The sequence below is a fragment of the Hylobates moloch genome, unplaced genomic scaffold (assembly GCF_009828535.3).
Source record: "Hylobates moloch isolate HMO894 unplaced genomic scaffold, HMol_V3 SCAFFOLD_1, whole genome shotgun sequence".
Lineage (NCBI taxonomy): Eukaryota > Metazoa > Chordata > Mammalia > Primates > Hylobatidae > Hylobates > Hylobates moloch.
The window spans coordinates 152,984,511-153,000,791 of NW_026652276.1; the positions used below are offsets into that span (position 1 = coordinate 152,984,511).

General features: G+C 38.0%; 1 protein-coding gene and 1 long non-coding RNA gene across 3 annotated transcripts in view; one reads left to right on the forward strand and one right to left on the reverse strand.

Moving 5' to 3' along the window:
* The window catches only part of CRPPA (CDP-L-ribitol pyrophosphorylase A), a 340,764-nt gene that overhangs the window by 159,411 nt on the left and 165,072 nt on the right, over window positions 1-16,281 (forward strand). Inside the window, exons 7-8 of the mRNA XM_058446710.1 lie at window positions 678-770; window positions 1,214-1,306. Coding sequence (XP_058302693.1) covers window positions 678-770; window positions 1,214-1,306 — 186 coding nt within the window. The remainder of the gene's footprint in view (window positions 1-677; window positions 771-1,213; window positions 1,307-16,281) is intronic.
* Window positions 1-16,281, reverse strand: part of LOC131384629 (uncharacterized) — a 63,590-nt gene that overhangs the window by 10,798 nt on the left and 36,511 nt on the right. The gene's annotated exons all lie outside the window — the stretch shown is intronic.

Genomic DNA, 16,281 nt, shown 5'->3' on the forward strand with positions numbered 1-16,281 from the left:
GTTCATATTGTTATGATAGAAAAATCTTAAAAGAAGCTAATTAGAATATTAAGCTATATGGAATAAAAAATCTTACTAGGAAAGTTTGCATAGTATGTGTTCTTTTCTAAATCTAATCCAATCTCGGACTACTTATAGTAGTAGAAGTAAGTTCCCCGACAGTTTTAGGAATAGTTTGTGTAGTTTAAGTCTTATTTCTCTCTCACTTATATTGTTGTGATGATTTCTACTGCTTTCCCCATTTCTAGCTATTTCAGGTTTAGTGAAGTCTATTCCCTGTATTAAAACTGTGTTATTTAATGTGCTTCCAGATGCCTGCAGTCATCACTGCACTCTTTCTCTTTTAGTCCTTCAACATGCTCTTCAATATTTATTTGTATAAGATAAACCAGACTACTAGCCTGTTCCAGAATATATTCTGTGTATGTCTACATTTTTTTCCTATGTGAAACAATTTTCTATATCCTTGTTTGCTAAAATATGCATTATTCATAGCCTAGTTCAAATGACTTTTTCTTGATAGCCTGATGAACTTCAGCATGTATTAATTTTTTTAAAAAATATATAGTCCTTGGCTTTATGTGCCTGTCTTCTAGCAATTATGTGTTCCTTTGTAACAAAGATGTTTATGTTTGGTCTATCTAATTTGTGAATTCATTTCTGTTTTTTCCTACTAGCATGTAAAAGTCACATCTGAGGCTCTGTGTCATGCTGGCAGACATCTTCAGCAAATCATCTTAGATCAATGCTACAATTTTGTTTGTGTGAATGTAAGTCAATTCAAATGATTGAAAGCATTAAGGATATGAACAAATGTAATGTGGAAGAGAACTAATTTGATTCTTAAATATTTATATATGAGATTATGATGAGTTCTTTTACATGTTTTTGGAGATTTTATCTTTGAAAGAGAAATAGTACTTTTAACAAGCTAATTCCCATAATGAGAAGAGTGGTATTTTGGACAATATTTTCAATTTTCTGTTTGTACCTGGTCCAAAGTAGATAATAAGAGACAGGTTTGACTCAATTAGTAGATCAAAATTTGACATGTATAACTTTATGGATATCCTTTAAAATTGTTTCTAAATTAAAAACTAAGCTTGATAAATATTTTGAATGTTATGCAGAATCTCTCCATTTATTCCTTGAATTAACTTTTAAGTCATTTAAAAACGTCTTCCCATATCCTTTTATTTTTCTGGTCTTTTAGGTGACGACCTCTGATTTTCAAGAAACCCAGAAGTTACTGAGCATGCTTGAAGAGAGTAATCGTTCCATTTTATATCCTGTTGTTGTTGTTTCAGTAAGTGAAATTAATGCAGATTTTTCTCAAACGTATGCTTCCTTCTTTGTAACTCAAGGTACATATTTTTAAAAACTCATCCAATTGAGAGCATTGACCCATACTCAAAAGAAACTCTTGTTTGTGGATTCCTCTGCTTACTCTCTAGCTATGACTTCTATGACTGAATGCCTTTATTATTGCAATCATTTGGTTGAACTGACAGGTTTGGAAATCTTTTTCAACCCAGCAACCAACTTTATATTTTTTTCCTTCACTAAAATGGCAAAGTATTCGGCTTAAGTCAACTGGTTGTTTGGATAATGTAAAACAGCTTTATTTAATATATTATCAGAATACCATTAGGGAAGCATTCCAGATGTTAATGTGAGGAAGAAAGCTGATTCTTGGGTTGTTTCATTTTCTCTGTTCCACCGAAAGCAAAAGTAGAACAAGCAACAAATTAAAGAGAATTCCTAGAGGAGAATGGCCTGTGAAAAATCTGGGGAGATTTTTCCATGGAAATCTAAAAGTATACATTTAGTGCAGAATTTATTTGATTAGCCCATTAAACTATATAGCAGAGGGGACTATCAGAGAGTAAACTCAGGAAGGAACAAAATCAGAGCCCAAGCTCTCTAAATTGGCTGACGAGCAGAATGTATAGTTGGTAGCATTTTGCTATGTGAAGGGGTTCCAGACATTAAATTCTCAGAAGTGCCTAGCAGCTTCGAATTTCCTAAAGCTCAGGCCCATCCCATACTGTGGGAATTTAATTCTTGTCAGGTAAGATTAGTAATAAAGAATAAAGATAATTTGCAATATAAATAACTCTTGACTGAGTAATGCAAGTAGTAACAAATTTGCAACTATGGGAGATTTAATTAATTCAGTGGCCTCTTTATTTGGTTGTATACCATAAAGATAACTTTCATGGTTGCATCTGGTTTTGAAACCCAAGCTTCTTATGTAATTGATCTTCATAGAACACAAGCTTTCATTGAGATTTTTAGGAAGAACATGGAATATATCCAACATTGGAAGCCTCTGAGGCTCTGTAGGATAGAGATAAGTTCAAAGTTCTGTGTTTGGCCTTTTATTCCTCTCTCCACATTTACTTGCTTAGAAATTTCATTTTTCCGTGTTCCCAGATACGGTGATGAGGCCGTCCAATGTAGTGAAAATAACAAAGGCTTTGAACTGGGAACACTTGTTTCTTGGTCTAGTTACTTAATTGTTCTGAGGTTTGGTTTCCTCGATGTAGAAACAAGGCTAATAACTCTAATTCTTAAGTTGTTAAAAGGATGAAAGTGAATGAATGCAAAATGTAGTTTCTAGCACAGTGCTAGGTCCTGAGCAGGCATGTGAAGTTAGTTCTGTTTAATAGTCTGGTCTTCTTTTTTTGTCTTTGGATGAGATGACTCCAAATTAACTTCCACAGTTCTAACGTGATTCCTAAGCTTCAGCCATGTATTTCCCAACATTTTTTTAAAATTATACTTTAAGTTCTGGGGTACATGTGCACAATGTGCAGGTTTATTACATAGGTATACATGTGCATGCTGGTATGCTACACTCATCAACTTGTCATTTACATTAGGTATTTCTCCTAATGCTATCCCTCCCCTAGCCCCCGACTCCCCAACAGACCCCAGTGTGTGATGTTCCCCTCCCTGTGTCCATGTGTTCTCATTGTTCAACTACCACTTATGAGTGAGAACATATGGTGTTTGGTTTTCTGTTCTTGTGTTTGCTGAGAATGATGGTTTCCAGTTTCATCCATGTCCATGCAAAGGACATGAACTCATCCTTTTTTATGGCTGCATAGTATTCCATGGTGTATATGTGCCACATTTTCTTTATCCAGTCTATCACTGATGGGCATTTGGGCTGGTTCCAAGACTTTGCTATTGTGAACAGTGCTGCAATAAACATACATGTGCACGTGTCTTTATTGTAGAATGATTTATAATCCTTTGGGTATATACCCAGTAATGGGATTGCTGGGTCTAATGGTATTTCTGGTTCTAGATTCTTGAGGAATCGCCACACTGTCTTCCACAATGTCACCAACAGTGTAAAAGCGTTCCTACTTCTCCACATCCTCTCCAGCATCTGTTGTTTCCTGACTTTTTAATGATTGCCATTCTAACTGGTGTGAGATGGTATCTCATTGTGGTTTTGATTTGCATTTCCAGTGATGATGAGCATTTTTTCATGTTTCTTGGCTACATAAATGTCTTCTTTTGAGAACTGTCTGTTCATATCTTTCACCCATGTTTTGATGGGGTTGTTTGTTTTTTTCTTGTAAATTTGTTTAAGTTCCTTGTAGATTCTGGATATTTGACCTTTGTCAGATAGATAGATTGCAAACATTTTCTCCCATACTGTAGGTTGCCTGTTCACCCTGATGGTAGTTTCTTTTGCTTTGCAGAAACTCTTTAGTTTAATTAGATCTCATTTGTCAATTTTGACTTTTGTTGCCATTGCTTTTGGTGTTTTCATCATGAAGACTTTGCCCATCTTTATGTCCTGAATGGTATTGCTTAGGTTTTCTTCTAGGGTTTTTATGGTTTTAGGTCTTATGTTTAAGTCTTCAATTGATCTTGAGTCAATTTTTGTATAAGGCTTAAGGAAGGGATCCAGTTTCAGCTTTCTGATTATGGCTAGCCAGTTTTCTGTTTATGGCTAGCCAGTTTTCCCAGCACCATTTATTAAATAGGGAATCCTTTCCTCATTGCCTGTTTTTGTCAGGTTTGTGAAAGATCAGATGGTTGTAGATGTGTGGTGTTATTTCTGAGGGCTCTGTTCTGTTCCATTGGTCTATATATCTGTTTTGGTACCAGTACCGTGCTGTTTTGGTTACTGTAGCCTTGCAGTATAGTTTGAAGTCAGGTAGCATGATGCCTCCAGCTTTGTTCTTTTGGCTTAGGATTGTGTTGGCAATGCAGGCTCTTTTTTGGTTCCATATGAACTTTACAGTAGTTTTTTCCAATTCTGTGAAGAAAGTCATTGGTAGCTTGATGGGGATAGCACTGAATCTATAAATTACTTTGGGCAATATGGCCATTTTCACAATGTTGATTCTTCCTATCCATGAGCATGGAATGTTCTTCCAATTGTTTGTGTCCTCTTTTATTTCCTTGAGCAGTGGTTTGTAGTTCTCCTTGAAGAGCTCTTTCACATTCCTTGTAAGTTGGATTCCTAGGTATTTTATTCTCTTTGTAGCAATTGTGAATGGGAGTTCACTCATGATTTGGCTATTTGTCTGATATTGGTGTATAGGAATGCTTGTGATTTTTGCACATTGATTTTGTATGCTGAGACTTTGCTGAAGTTGCTTATCAGCTTAAGGAGATTTTGGGCTGACATGATGGGGTTTTCTAAATATACAATCATGTCATCTGCAAACAGAGACAATTTGACTTCCTCTTTTCCTAACTGAATACCCTTTATTTCTTTCTCTTGCCTGATTGCCCTGGCCAGAACTTCCAATACTATGTTGAACAGGAGAGGTGAGAGGGGACATCCTTGTCTTGTGCCTGCCTGCCTGTCTGTCTTTCTCTCTTTCTTTCTTTCTTTCTTTCTTTCTTTCTTTCTTTCTTTCTTTCTTTCTTTCTTTCTTTCTTTCTTTCTTTCTTTCTTTCTTTCTTTCTTTCTTTCTTTCTTTCTTTCCTTCCTTCCTTCCTTCCTTCCTTCCTTCCTTCCTTCCTTCCTTCTTTCCTTCCTTCTCTTTCTTTCTTTCTTTCTTTCTTTCTCTTTCTGTCTTTCTTATACTTTAAGATCTAGGGTACATGTGCACAATATGCAGGTTTGTTACATAGGTACACATGTGCCATGTTGGTATGCTGTACCCAGTAACTCGTCGTTTACATTAGATATTTCTCCTAATGCTATCCCTCCCTGCTCCCCTCACCCCACTACAGGCCCCCGTGTGTGGTGTTCCCCACCCTGAGTCCAAGTGTTCTCACTGTTCAATTCCCACCTATGAGTGAGAACATGCAGTATTTGGTTTTCTGTCCTTGCAATAGTTTTCTCAGAATGATGGTTTCCAGCTTCATCCATGTCCCTACAAAGGACATGAACTCATCCTTTTTTATGGCTGCATAGTATTCCATGGTGTATATGTGCCACATTTTCTTAATCCAGTCTATTGTTGATGGACATTTGGGTTGGTTCCAAGTCTTTGCTATTGTGAATAGTGCCGCAATAAACATATGTGTGCATGTGTCTTTATAGTAGCATGATTTATAGTCCTTTGGGTATATACCCAGTAATGGGATCTCTGGGTCAAATGGTATTTCTAGTTCTAGAACCTTGAGGAATTGCCACACTGTCTTCCACAATGGTTGAACTAGTTTACACTCCCACCAACAGTGTAAAAGCATTCCTATTTCTCCACATCCTCTCCAGCACCTGTTGTTTCCTGGCTTTTTAATGATCGCCATTCTAACTGCTGTGAGATGGTATCTCATTGTGGTTTTGATTTGCATTTCTCTGATGGCCAGTGATGATGAGCATTTTTTCATGTGTCTGTTGGCTGCATAAATGTCTTCTTTTGAGAAGTGTCTGTTCATATCCTTTGCCCACTTTTTGATGGGGTTGTTTGTTTTTTTCTTGTAAATTTGTTTAAGTTCTTGGTAGAGTCTGGTTATCAGCTCTTTGACAGATGGGTAGATTGCAAAAATTTTCCCCCATTCTGTAGGTTGCCTGTTCACTCTGCTGGTAGTTTCTTTTGCTGTGCAGAAGCTCTTTAGTTTAATTAGATCCCATTTGTCTATTTTGGCTTTCATTGCCATTGCTTTTGGTGTTTTAGTCATGAAGTCCTTGCCCATGCCTATGTCCTGAATGGTATTGCCTAACTTGAACTCATCTCTGCACCAAGCGGACTTAATAGACATCTACAGAACTCTCTACTCGAAATCAACAGAATATACATTCTTTTCAGCACCACATCGCACTTATTCCAAAATTGACCATATAGTTGGAAGTAAAGCACTCCTCAGCAAATGTAAAAGAACAGAAATCATAACAACCTGTCTCTCAGACCACAGTGCAATCAAATTAGAACTCAGGATTAAGAAACTCATTCAAAACTGCACAACTACATGGAAACTGAACAACCTGCTCCTGAATGACTGCTGGGTGAATAACGAAATGAAGGCAGAAATACAGCTGTTCTTTGAAATCAACGAGAACAAAGACACCACATGCCAGAATATCTGGGACACATTTAAAGCAGTGTGTAGAGGGAAATTTATAGTACTAAATGCCCACAAGAGAAAGCAGGAAAGATATAAAATCGACACCCTAACATCACAATTAAAAGAACTAGAGAAGCATGAGCAAACACATTCAAAAGCTAGCAGAAGGCAGGAAATAATTAAGATCAGAGCAGAACTGAAGGAGATAAGACACAAAAATCCCTTCAAAAAATCAATGAATCCGCAAGCTGGTTTTTTGAAAAGATCAGCAAAGTAGACCGCTAGCAAAACTAATAAAGAAGAAAAGAGAGAAGAATCAAATAGATGCAATAAAAAATGATAAAGGGGATATCAACAGCGATCCCACAGAAATACCAACTACCATCAGAGAATACTATAAACACCTCTATGCAAATAAACTAGAAAATCTAGAAGGAATGGATAAATTTCTGGACACATACACTCTCCCAAGAGTAAACCAGGAAGTTGAATCCCTGAATAGACCAATAACAGACTCTGAAATTGAGGCAATAATTAATAGCCTACCAACCAAAAAAAATCCAGGACCAGACAGATTCACAGCCGAATTCTACCAGAGGTACAAAAAGGAACTGGTACCATTCCTTCTGAAACTATTCCAATCAATAGAAAATGAGGGAATCCTCTCTAACTCATTTTATAAGGCCAGCACCATCCTGATACCAAAGTCTGGCAGAGACACAACAAAAAAAGAGAAATTTAGACCAATGTCCATGATGAACATCGATGCAAAAATCCTCAATAAAATACTGGCAAACCGAGTCTTGCGCTAGTTTTCAAAGGGAATGCTTCCAGTTTTTGCTCATTCAGTATGATATTGGCTGTGGGTTTGTCATAAATAGCTCTTGTTATTTTGAGATACGTTCCATCAATACTTAGTTTATTGAGAGTTTTTAGCATGAAGGGCTGCTGAATTTTGTCAAAGGCCTTTTCTGCATCTATTGAGATAATCATGTGGTTTTTGTTGTTGTTTCTGTTCATGTGATGGGTTACATTTATTGATTTGCATATGTTGAACCAGCCTTGCATCCCAGGGATGAAGCCGACTTGATTGTGGTGGATAGGCTTTTTGATGTGCTGCTGGATTTCGTTTGCCAGTATTTTATTCAGGATTTTTACATCGATGTTCAACAGGGAGATTGGCTTAAAATTTTCTTTTTTTTGAGTCTCTGTCAGGTTTTTGTATCGGGATGATGCTGGCCTCATAAAATGAGTTAGGGAGGATTCCCTCTTTTTCTGTTGCTTGGAATTGTTTCAGAAGGAATGGTACCAGCTCCTCTTTGTACCTTTGGTAAAATTCAGCTGTGAATCTGTCTGGTCCTGGACTTTTTTTGGTTGGTATGCTATTAATTACTTCCTGAATTTCAGAACCTTTTTGTGGTCTATTTAGAGACTCGACTTCTTCCTGGTTTAGTCTTGGGAGGGTGTATGTGTCCAGGAATTTATCCATTTCTTGTAGGTTTTCCAGTTTATTTTTGTAGAGGTTTTATAGTATTCTCTGATGGTAGTTTGTATTTCTGTGGGATCAGTCGTGATATGCTCTTTATCATTTTTATTGTGTCTATTTGATTCTTCTCTCTTTTCTTTTTTATTAGTCTGGCTAGCGGTCTATCTATTTTGTCAATCTCTTCAAAATGTCATCTCCTGGACTCATTGATTTTTTTTGAAGGGTTTTCTGTGTCTCTATCTCCTTCAGTTCTGCTCGGATCTTAATTATTTCTTGTCTTCTGGTAGATTTTGAATTTGTTTGCTCTTGCTTCTCTAGTTCTTTTAATTGTGACGTTAGAGTATTGATTTTAGATCTTTTCTGCTTTCTCTTGTGGGCATTTAGTACTATAAATTTCCCTCTACACACTGCTTTAAATACATCCCAGAGATTCTGGTACATTGTGTCTTGGTTCCCATTGGTTTCAAAGAACATCTTTATTTCTGTCTTCATTTTGTTATTTACCCAGTAGTCATTCAGGAGTAGGTTGTTCAGTTTCCATATAGTTGTACAGTTTTGAGTGAGTTTCTTAATCCTGAGTTCTAATTTTATTTCGTTGTGGTCTGAGAGATGGTTTGTTATGCTCTCCATTCTTTTACATTTGCTGAGGAGTGTTTTACTTCCAATTGTGTGGTCAATTTTAGAGTAAGTGTGATGTGGTGCTGAGAGGAAGTTATAGTCTCTTGATTTGGGGTGGAGAGTTCTGTAGATTTCTATTAGGTCCATTTGTATCAGAGCTGAGTTCAAGTCCTCATTATCCTTGTTAATTTTCTGTCTCGTTGAACTGTCTAATATTGACAGTGGGGTGTTAAACTCTCCCCCATTACTGTGTGGGAGTCTAATTCTCTTTGTAGGTCTCTAAGAACTTGCTTTATTAATCTGGGTGCTCTTGTATTGGGTGCATATATATTTAGGATAGTTAGCTCTTCTTGTTGCATTGATCCCTTTACCATAGGTGATGCCCTTCCTTGTATTTTTTGATCTTTGTTGGTTTAAAGTCTGTTTTATCAGAGACTAGGATTGCAACCCCTGCTTTTTTTTTGCTTTCCATTTTCTTGGTAAATCTTCATCTATCCTTTTATTTTGAGCGTACGTATGTCTTTGCATGTGAGATGGGTCTCCTCAATATAGCACACTGATGGGTCTTGACTGTTTATCCAATTTGCCAGTCTGTGTCTTTTAAATTGGACATTTATTCCATTTACATTTAAAGTTAATATTGTTATGTGTGAATTTGATCCTATCGTTATGATTCTGGCTGGTTATTTTACCCATTAGTTGATGCAGTTTCTTTGTAGCATCAATGGGCCTTACAATTTGGCCTGTTTTTGCAATGGCTGGTAACCGGTTGTTCCTTTCCATGTTTAGTGCTTCCTTCAGGAGCTCTTGTAAGGCAGGCCTGGTGGTGACAAACTCTCTCAGCATTTGCTTGCCTGTAAAGGATTTTATTTCTCCTTCACTTATGAAGGTTAGTTTGGCTGGATATGAAATTCTGGGTTGAAAATTCTTTTCTTTAAGAATGTTGAATATTGGCCCCCACTCTCTTCTGGCTTGTAGAGTTTCTGCTGAGAGATCCGCTGTTAGCCTGATAGGCTTCCCTTTGTGGGTAACCCGACCTTTCTCTCCAGCTACCCTTAACGTTTTTTCCTTCATTTCAACCTTGATCAGTCTGATGATTCTGTGTCTTGGGGTTGCTCTTTTCGAGGAATATGTTTGTGGTGGTCTCTGTATTTCCTGAATTTGAATGTTGGCCTGCCTTGCTAGGTTGCAGAAGTTCTCCTGGATAATATCCTGCAGAGTGTTTTCCAACTAGGTGTCATTCTCCCTGTCACTTTCAGGTACACCAATCAGACATAGATTTGGTCTTTTCACATAGTCCCGTATTTCTTGGAGGCTTTGTTTCTTTTCACTCTGTTTTCTCTAATCTTGTCTTCTCGCTTTATTTCATTGCCTGATTGATTCAGCTATAGAAACTTGTGTATGCTTCACAAAGTTCTTGTGCTGCATTTTTCAGCCCTACCAGGTCTTTCGTATTCTTCTCTACACTGGTTATTCTACTTAGCTATTTGTCTAACCTTTTTTAAAGGTTCTTAGCTTCCTTATGTTGGGTTAGAACATGCTCCCTTAGCTTGGAGGAGTTTGTTATGACCCACCTTCTGAAGCCTACTTCTGTCAGTTTGTCATACTCATTCTCCATCCAGTTTTGTTCCCTTGCTGGTGAGGAGTTGTGATCCTTTGAAGGAGAAGAGGCATTCTGGGTTTTGGACTTTTCAGCCTTTCTGCGCTGGTTTCTCCCCATCTTTGTGGTTTTATCTACCTTAGGTCTTTGATGTTAGTGACCTCCGGATGGGGTTTTTGTGTGGATGTCCTTTTTGTTGATGATTATGTTATCCTTTCTGTTTGTTAGTTTTCCTTCTAACAATCAGGACCCTCTTCTACAGGTTTGTTGGAGTTTGCTGGAAGTCCACTCCAGACCCTGTTTGCCTGGGTATGATCAGCAGAGGCTGCAGAACAGCAACTATTGCTGTCTGATCGTTCCTCTGGAAGCTTCGTCCCAGAGAGGCACCCACCAGATGCCAGCCAGAGCTCTCCTGTATGAGATGTCCATCAGCCCCTACTGGGAGGTGTCTCCCAGTCAGGCTACGTGGGTGTCAGGGACCCACTTGAGCAGGCAGTCTGTCCATTATTAGAGCTCGAATGCTGAGCTGGGAGAGCCACTGCTCTCTTCAGAGCCATCAGGTAGGGACGTTTAAGTTTGCTGAAGCTGCTCCCACAGCTGCCCCTTCCCCTAGGTGCTCTGTCCCAGGGAGATGGGGGTTTTATCTATAAGCCCCTGACTGGGGCTGCTGCCTTTTTTTCAGAGATACCCTGCCCAGAGAGGTGGAATCTAGAGAGGCAGTCAGCCTCACTGAGCTCTGGTGGGTTCCACCCAGTTTGAACCACTCAGTGCCTTTGTTTGCACTGTAATCATAAAACTGCCTACTTAAGCCTCAGCGATGGCGGACGCCCCTCCCAGCACCAAGCTCGAGCATCCCAGGTCAATCTCAGACTGCTGTACTAGCAGTGAGAATTTCAAGCCAATAGATCTTAGCTTGCTGGGCTCTGTGGGTGTGGGTCCCACAGAGGCAATCTCTGGGTCTGCCAGTTGCAAAGACCTTGGGAAAAGCACAGTATCTGGGCAGGAGTATACTGTTCCTCCAAGTACAGTCTGTCATGGCTTCCCTTGGCTAGGAAAGGGAAATCCCCTGATCCCTTGCACTTCCCAGATGAGGCGACTCCCCACCCTTCTTCGGCTCACCCTCCATGGGCTGCACCCCCTGTCCAACCGGTCCCAGTGAGATGAACCAGGTACCTCAGTTGGAAATGTAGAAATCACCTGCCTTCCGCATGGATCTTGCTGGGAGCTGCAGACGGGAGCTGTTCCTATTCGGCCGTCTTGAGTTGTCTCACTATTTCCCAACATTTTATTAGGTACTTCCATTGGAGTACTCCCCTTTCAAATTTATCCTATCAGATATATCACAGAAGCACATTCTCTGTAAGTTGACTTCTTTTCTTAATGGTAGTACAGCTGTGGCTATACGGGCACCCAAATTGGAATCTGCCACCTATGAATTTTCCTTTTACATTTCTCTCTCTGTCCCCCTCCACCAAATGCACAAAGACAGGCGCATAGGCTCTCTTATAATTATATTTTGAGTTAGTCTCACTCTTTTGCCCAGGCTGGATTGCAGTGGCATGATTATGGCTCACTGCAGACTCAACCTTTTGGGCTCAAGTGATCCCTCCAGCTCAGCCTCTTGAGTAGCTGAGGCTATAGGTGTATGCCGCCACATTTGGCTAATTTTTTTTCTATTTTTTGTACAGATGGGGTTTTACTTTGTTGCTCAGGCTGTTCATGAACTCCTGGCCTCAAGCAATGCTCCTGCCTTCCAAAGTGCCAGGATTACGGTCATGAGCCACTGGGCTTAGCCCTAAGTTTTGAACTGTTAGTTCTTCTGTTCATTGCTATTGTGTCTCAATCCTAGGCCTTTCTATTGCCTCTGTAAATATTTGAATTTAGTTTTCTCTTGACTTCTGTTGAGTTCCATCTCGTGTGTCCCAGTGAATGGCAGAATTGTCTGGCTCTCTGTTGTTCCTGTACCAAGTTAAGAGAAAAGATAACCCTTTAGTTAGGGTATACATGTCTCTCACAACTAGTTTTAAAATAGAATTAAAAGTCTGTATGCTAAAATATTGTAAAATTATTTTTGAAATCAGAACATCATCCCTTTATAATACTTGAACGTAAGCATACTTCAGTTTATTGCACTCTGAAGATACATGTTTTACAAATTGAAGTTTTGTGGCAACCCTATGTCTGGCAAGTCTATTGGTACCATTTTTTCCCACAGTGTATGCTCACTTCCTGTCTCTATCACATTTTGGTAATTCTCACAATATTTTAAACTTTTTCATCTTTATTATATCTGCTATGGTAGTCTATGATCAGTGATCTCTGATATTACTATTATTGTGTTGGAACACTGCAAATCACATCTATATAAGTTGGCAAGCTTAAGTGATAAATGTTATGTGTGTTCTGATTGCTCTTTTGACTGTTTCCTCATCTCTCTGTCCTTCTCTTGGAGACTCCCTATTCCCTGAAATAAAACAATATTGAAATCAGGCCAATTAATAATGCTACAATGACCCCTATGTGTTCAAGTGAAAGGAAGAGTCCTGTGTCTGTCATTTTCAATCAAAAGCTACAAAGCCTAATTTAGAGCAAGGCCCTAATTCCCTTCAATTCTCTGAAGGCTGCAGAAAGTGAAGAAGCTACAGAAGAAGAGTTTGAAGCTAGCAGAAGTTTATTCATGTGGTTCTAAAAGACAGAATTGTCTTCATAACAGAAAAGTGCAAGGTGAAGCAGCAAGTGCTGATGTTGAGGGTGCACTAAGTTATCCAGAAGATCTAGCTGAGATAATTGATGAACATAGCAACGCTAAATGACAGATTTTTCAATGTAGGTGAGACAGGCTTCTATTGGAAGAACATGCTAGTTAGGGCTTTTATGAACAGAGAAGAGAAGTCAATGTCTAGCTTCAAATGATAGACTGACACTTGTTAGGAGCTAATGCAGCTAGTGACTTTCAGTTGAAGGCAGTGCTCACTTACCATTCTGAAAATCCTAGGACCCTTAAGAATTATGCTAAGTCTACTCTCTGTCTGTGCTCTATAAATGGAAGAACAAAACCTGGATGACAGCACATCTGTTTACAGCACGGTTTACTGAATATTTTAAGCCCACTTTTGAGATGTAATGCTCAGATTCCTTTCAAAATATTACTGCTTATTGACAATGTACCTAGTTACCCAAGATCTTTGATGGAGTATAAGAAAATTAATGTTACTTTATATCTGCTAACACAACATTTATTCATCAGCTTATAAATCAAGGAGTCATTTAGATTTTCATGTCTTATTTTTGAAGAAATATCTTGTGTAAGGCTATCACTGCTCTAGACAGATTCCTCTGACGGATCTGAACAAAGTAAATTGAAAACCTTCTGGAAAGGATTCACCCTGTTAGTTGCCATTAGGAACATTTATGATTCATGGGGGGTCATAATCCAACCCTCATGGAAGACTTGGAGGGATGTGACTTCAACAGGGGAAGTAACTGCTGATGTGGTGGCAATAGCAAGAGAATAGAAGTAAAGTCTGAATATATGACTGAATTGCTGCAATTTCATAAAACTTAGCTGGATGAGGAGTTGCTTCTTATGGATGAGCAAAGAGAAAGTGGTTTCTTGAGATGGAATCTACTTCTGGTGAAGATACTGTGGATATTGTTGAAATGACAATAAAGGATTTACAATATTATATAAACTTAGTTGATAAAGCAGTGGCAGAATTTGAGAAGATTAAGTCCAACTTTGAAAGAAATTCTGTTGTGGGTCAAATGCTATCAAACAGCATCCCATTCTACAGGGAAATTTTTTTGTGAAAAGAAGGATCTAGGCGGCAAACTATGTTGTCTTATTTTAAGAAATTGCCACATCCACCCAACCTTCAGCAACCACCACCGTGAACAGTCAGCAGCCATTACACCAGCAAAAAGATGAGGACTCACTGAAGGCTCAAATATTCATTAGGATTTTTAGCAATACACAGTTTTAAGATATGTACATTATTGTTTAGTCATAATGCTATTGTGCACTTAATGGACGATAGTATAATGTAAATATGACTTATATGCCATGGGAAATAAACAATTTCATGTGACTTACTTTATTGTGATATTTGCTTTATTGGCTCCAGTAGTCTGGAGTGAAACTCCCAATATTTTTGAGGCATGCCTGTTACTTTCCCATTGCATAGGCACACTTAGTGTGGTGATATTATGAGCATTATTACCTTAATAGAAAAATGTGTCACTAGATTATATCTAGAATCTGTATCCATGGGATGGAGCAAATCACTAGAAAGGGTACAGTAAGTAATGCTGGCTTCTTGGATGGAGAGGCAAGTGAATAGTGTCTGGGTGTTTGAATTGTCCTGTCAGTGATTGTGAATATGACTGATCAGGCTTCATCCTTTTTCCTTCTGATACCACCTTCACCAAAAATGGCCAGAAAGCAATTTCAGTTTTCCTATTAATGAAAATTTGGCAGAACATTTCAAATGTGCACCAAATTAATAGATGTATGGAAAATATGATAATTATAAAATAAAGTAAAATGAAAGTCTTAAATCTAGATATATCACAGTTTGCTCATTAGAGGAAAAACTACTGATACACATACATACATAGAGTGTTTGCATGTGCAAATTCATATGCAGACATATATACATATGTTTGTAATTGGAAAATTGCATACCGGGCACTTCAGAGGCTATAGTGTTCTCTTTCATTCTGTCTGAATTAACTTTTCTGGAAGATTAAACCAAGAAAGAGGCCCTACCACAAGCTTTTTTTTTTTTAATATAAGACTTTTTGTTAAACAACTTCAAAATTTGAAAAGAATGGTCAAAAGGAGTGTGATCACTTGCTTCCCTAAACAAGTAGGTTTTATTCATCAGAAAATATATTACAAAATGATAACAAAGTTATAGAAAAATATGTCCATTTTTATTTTTGAGTTATGTGATTCCATAGATATTCAGTGCATTTATTGTAAATGTTTAAAGGCCATTTTTGTCTTGGCTGAGATTTGCAATGGTTTTCAACAGTTCTTTTTCTTGTACAAGGGTCTTCAAGTTCCAATTTCAGTCCATCTGAAGAGTGGAAGGCTTAGCAGGAATGAGTCACATGCCAAGTAAAATTGTGGCTATTAGACATTTATGAGGCTTTTCAATAGAGAGACTAGTTAAGGTCGTCATTTGCAATGTCATCACTTTTTACTCTACAAGAACAGATATTTAAAGAAAAATGAAGCTGAATGTCAACTTAGGTGGGCATTTGGCAAAAACAACATTGGGTTAGGTTTAAGTGGCAGAAATATGTTTCAGCCTACAATACTGATGAAACCTCCATTGTCTCTTACATTCTCAAGTATATAAAAATACTTTGTAATTCCCTGGTATCTGTCATTCAATAGATATTCTAAAGGGACATGTAACTTTGAACCTCATCTATATTATTTCTCCTGGAAGAAGTTAAGCAGTGAGTGGATAGTTAATGGTGCTTGGTTGTTGGTACATTGGTATCTAGCATAATTGGATTTTATTTTAGGTTCTGCAGAGGTCTTGACTACATGAAGATCAACTTTTTGTGTCTAATGAAAGGTGAAATGGGCTAGAAATTATTTAACATGGGAAATTTTTGTTAGCTAAGATAAACTGGCACAAGTAAGAGGCTACTATTCTAAGATCCACTTACAGAAGGGAACAAATTTTCACCATGAAAAGCAGAAAAAAAATTCAAGACTTTGTTTTTAAAAGAACTAAGATACTTATTAAAATAGTCTTATCTTCTTAAAATCCTTTAGATTATGTTTGCAAAATTAAGATTTTTGTATAATCTTGTGGACATTATATAATAGTATGTTGTGATATGCTTCATTTCAAGTGGTTATTAATTGATTGATTGACTGAGACAGGATCTCACTCTGTTGTCTAAGCTGGAGTATAGTGTGATCATAGCTCAATGAAGCCTCCATCTCCCAGGCTCAAGTGATCCTCCTGCCTCAGCCTCCTAAGTAGCTGGGAGTACAGGTGCACACCACTGTGTCTGGCTAATTTTTTAAATTTTTGGTAGAGATGAGATCTTGTTGTGCTGCCCA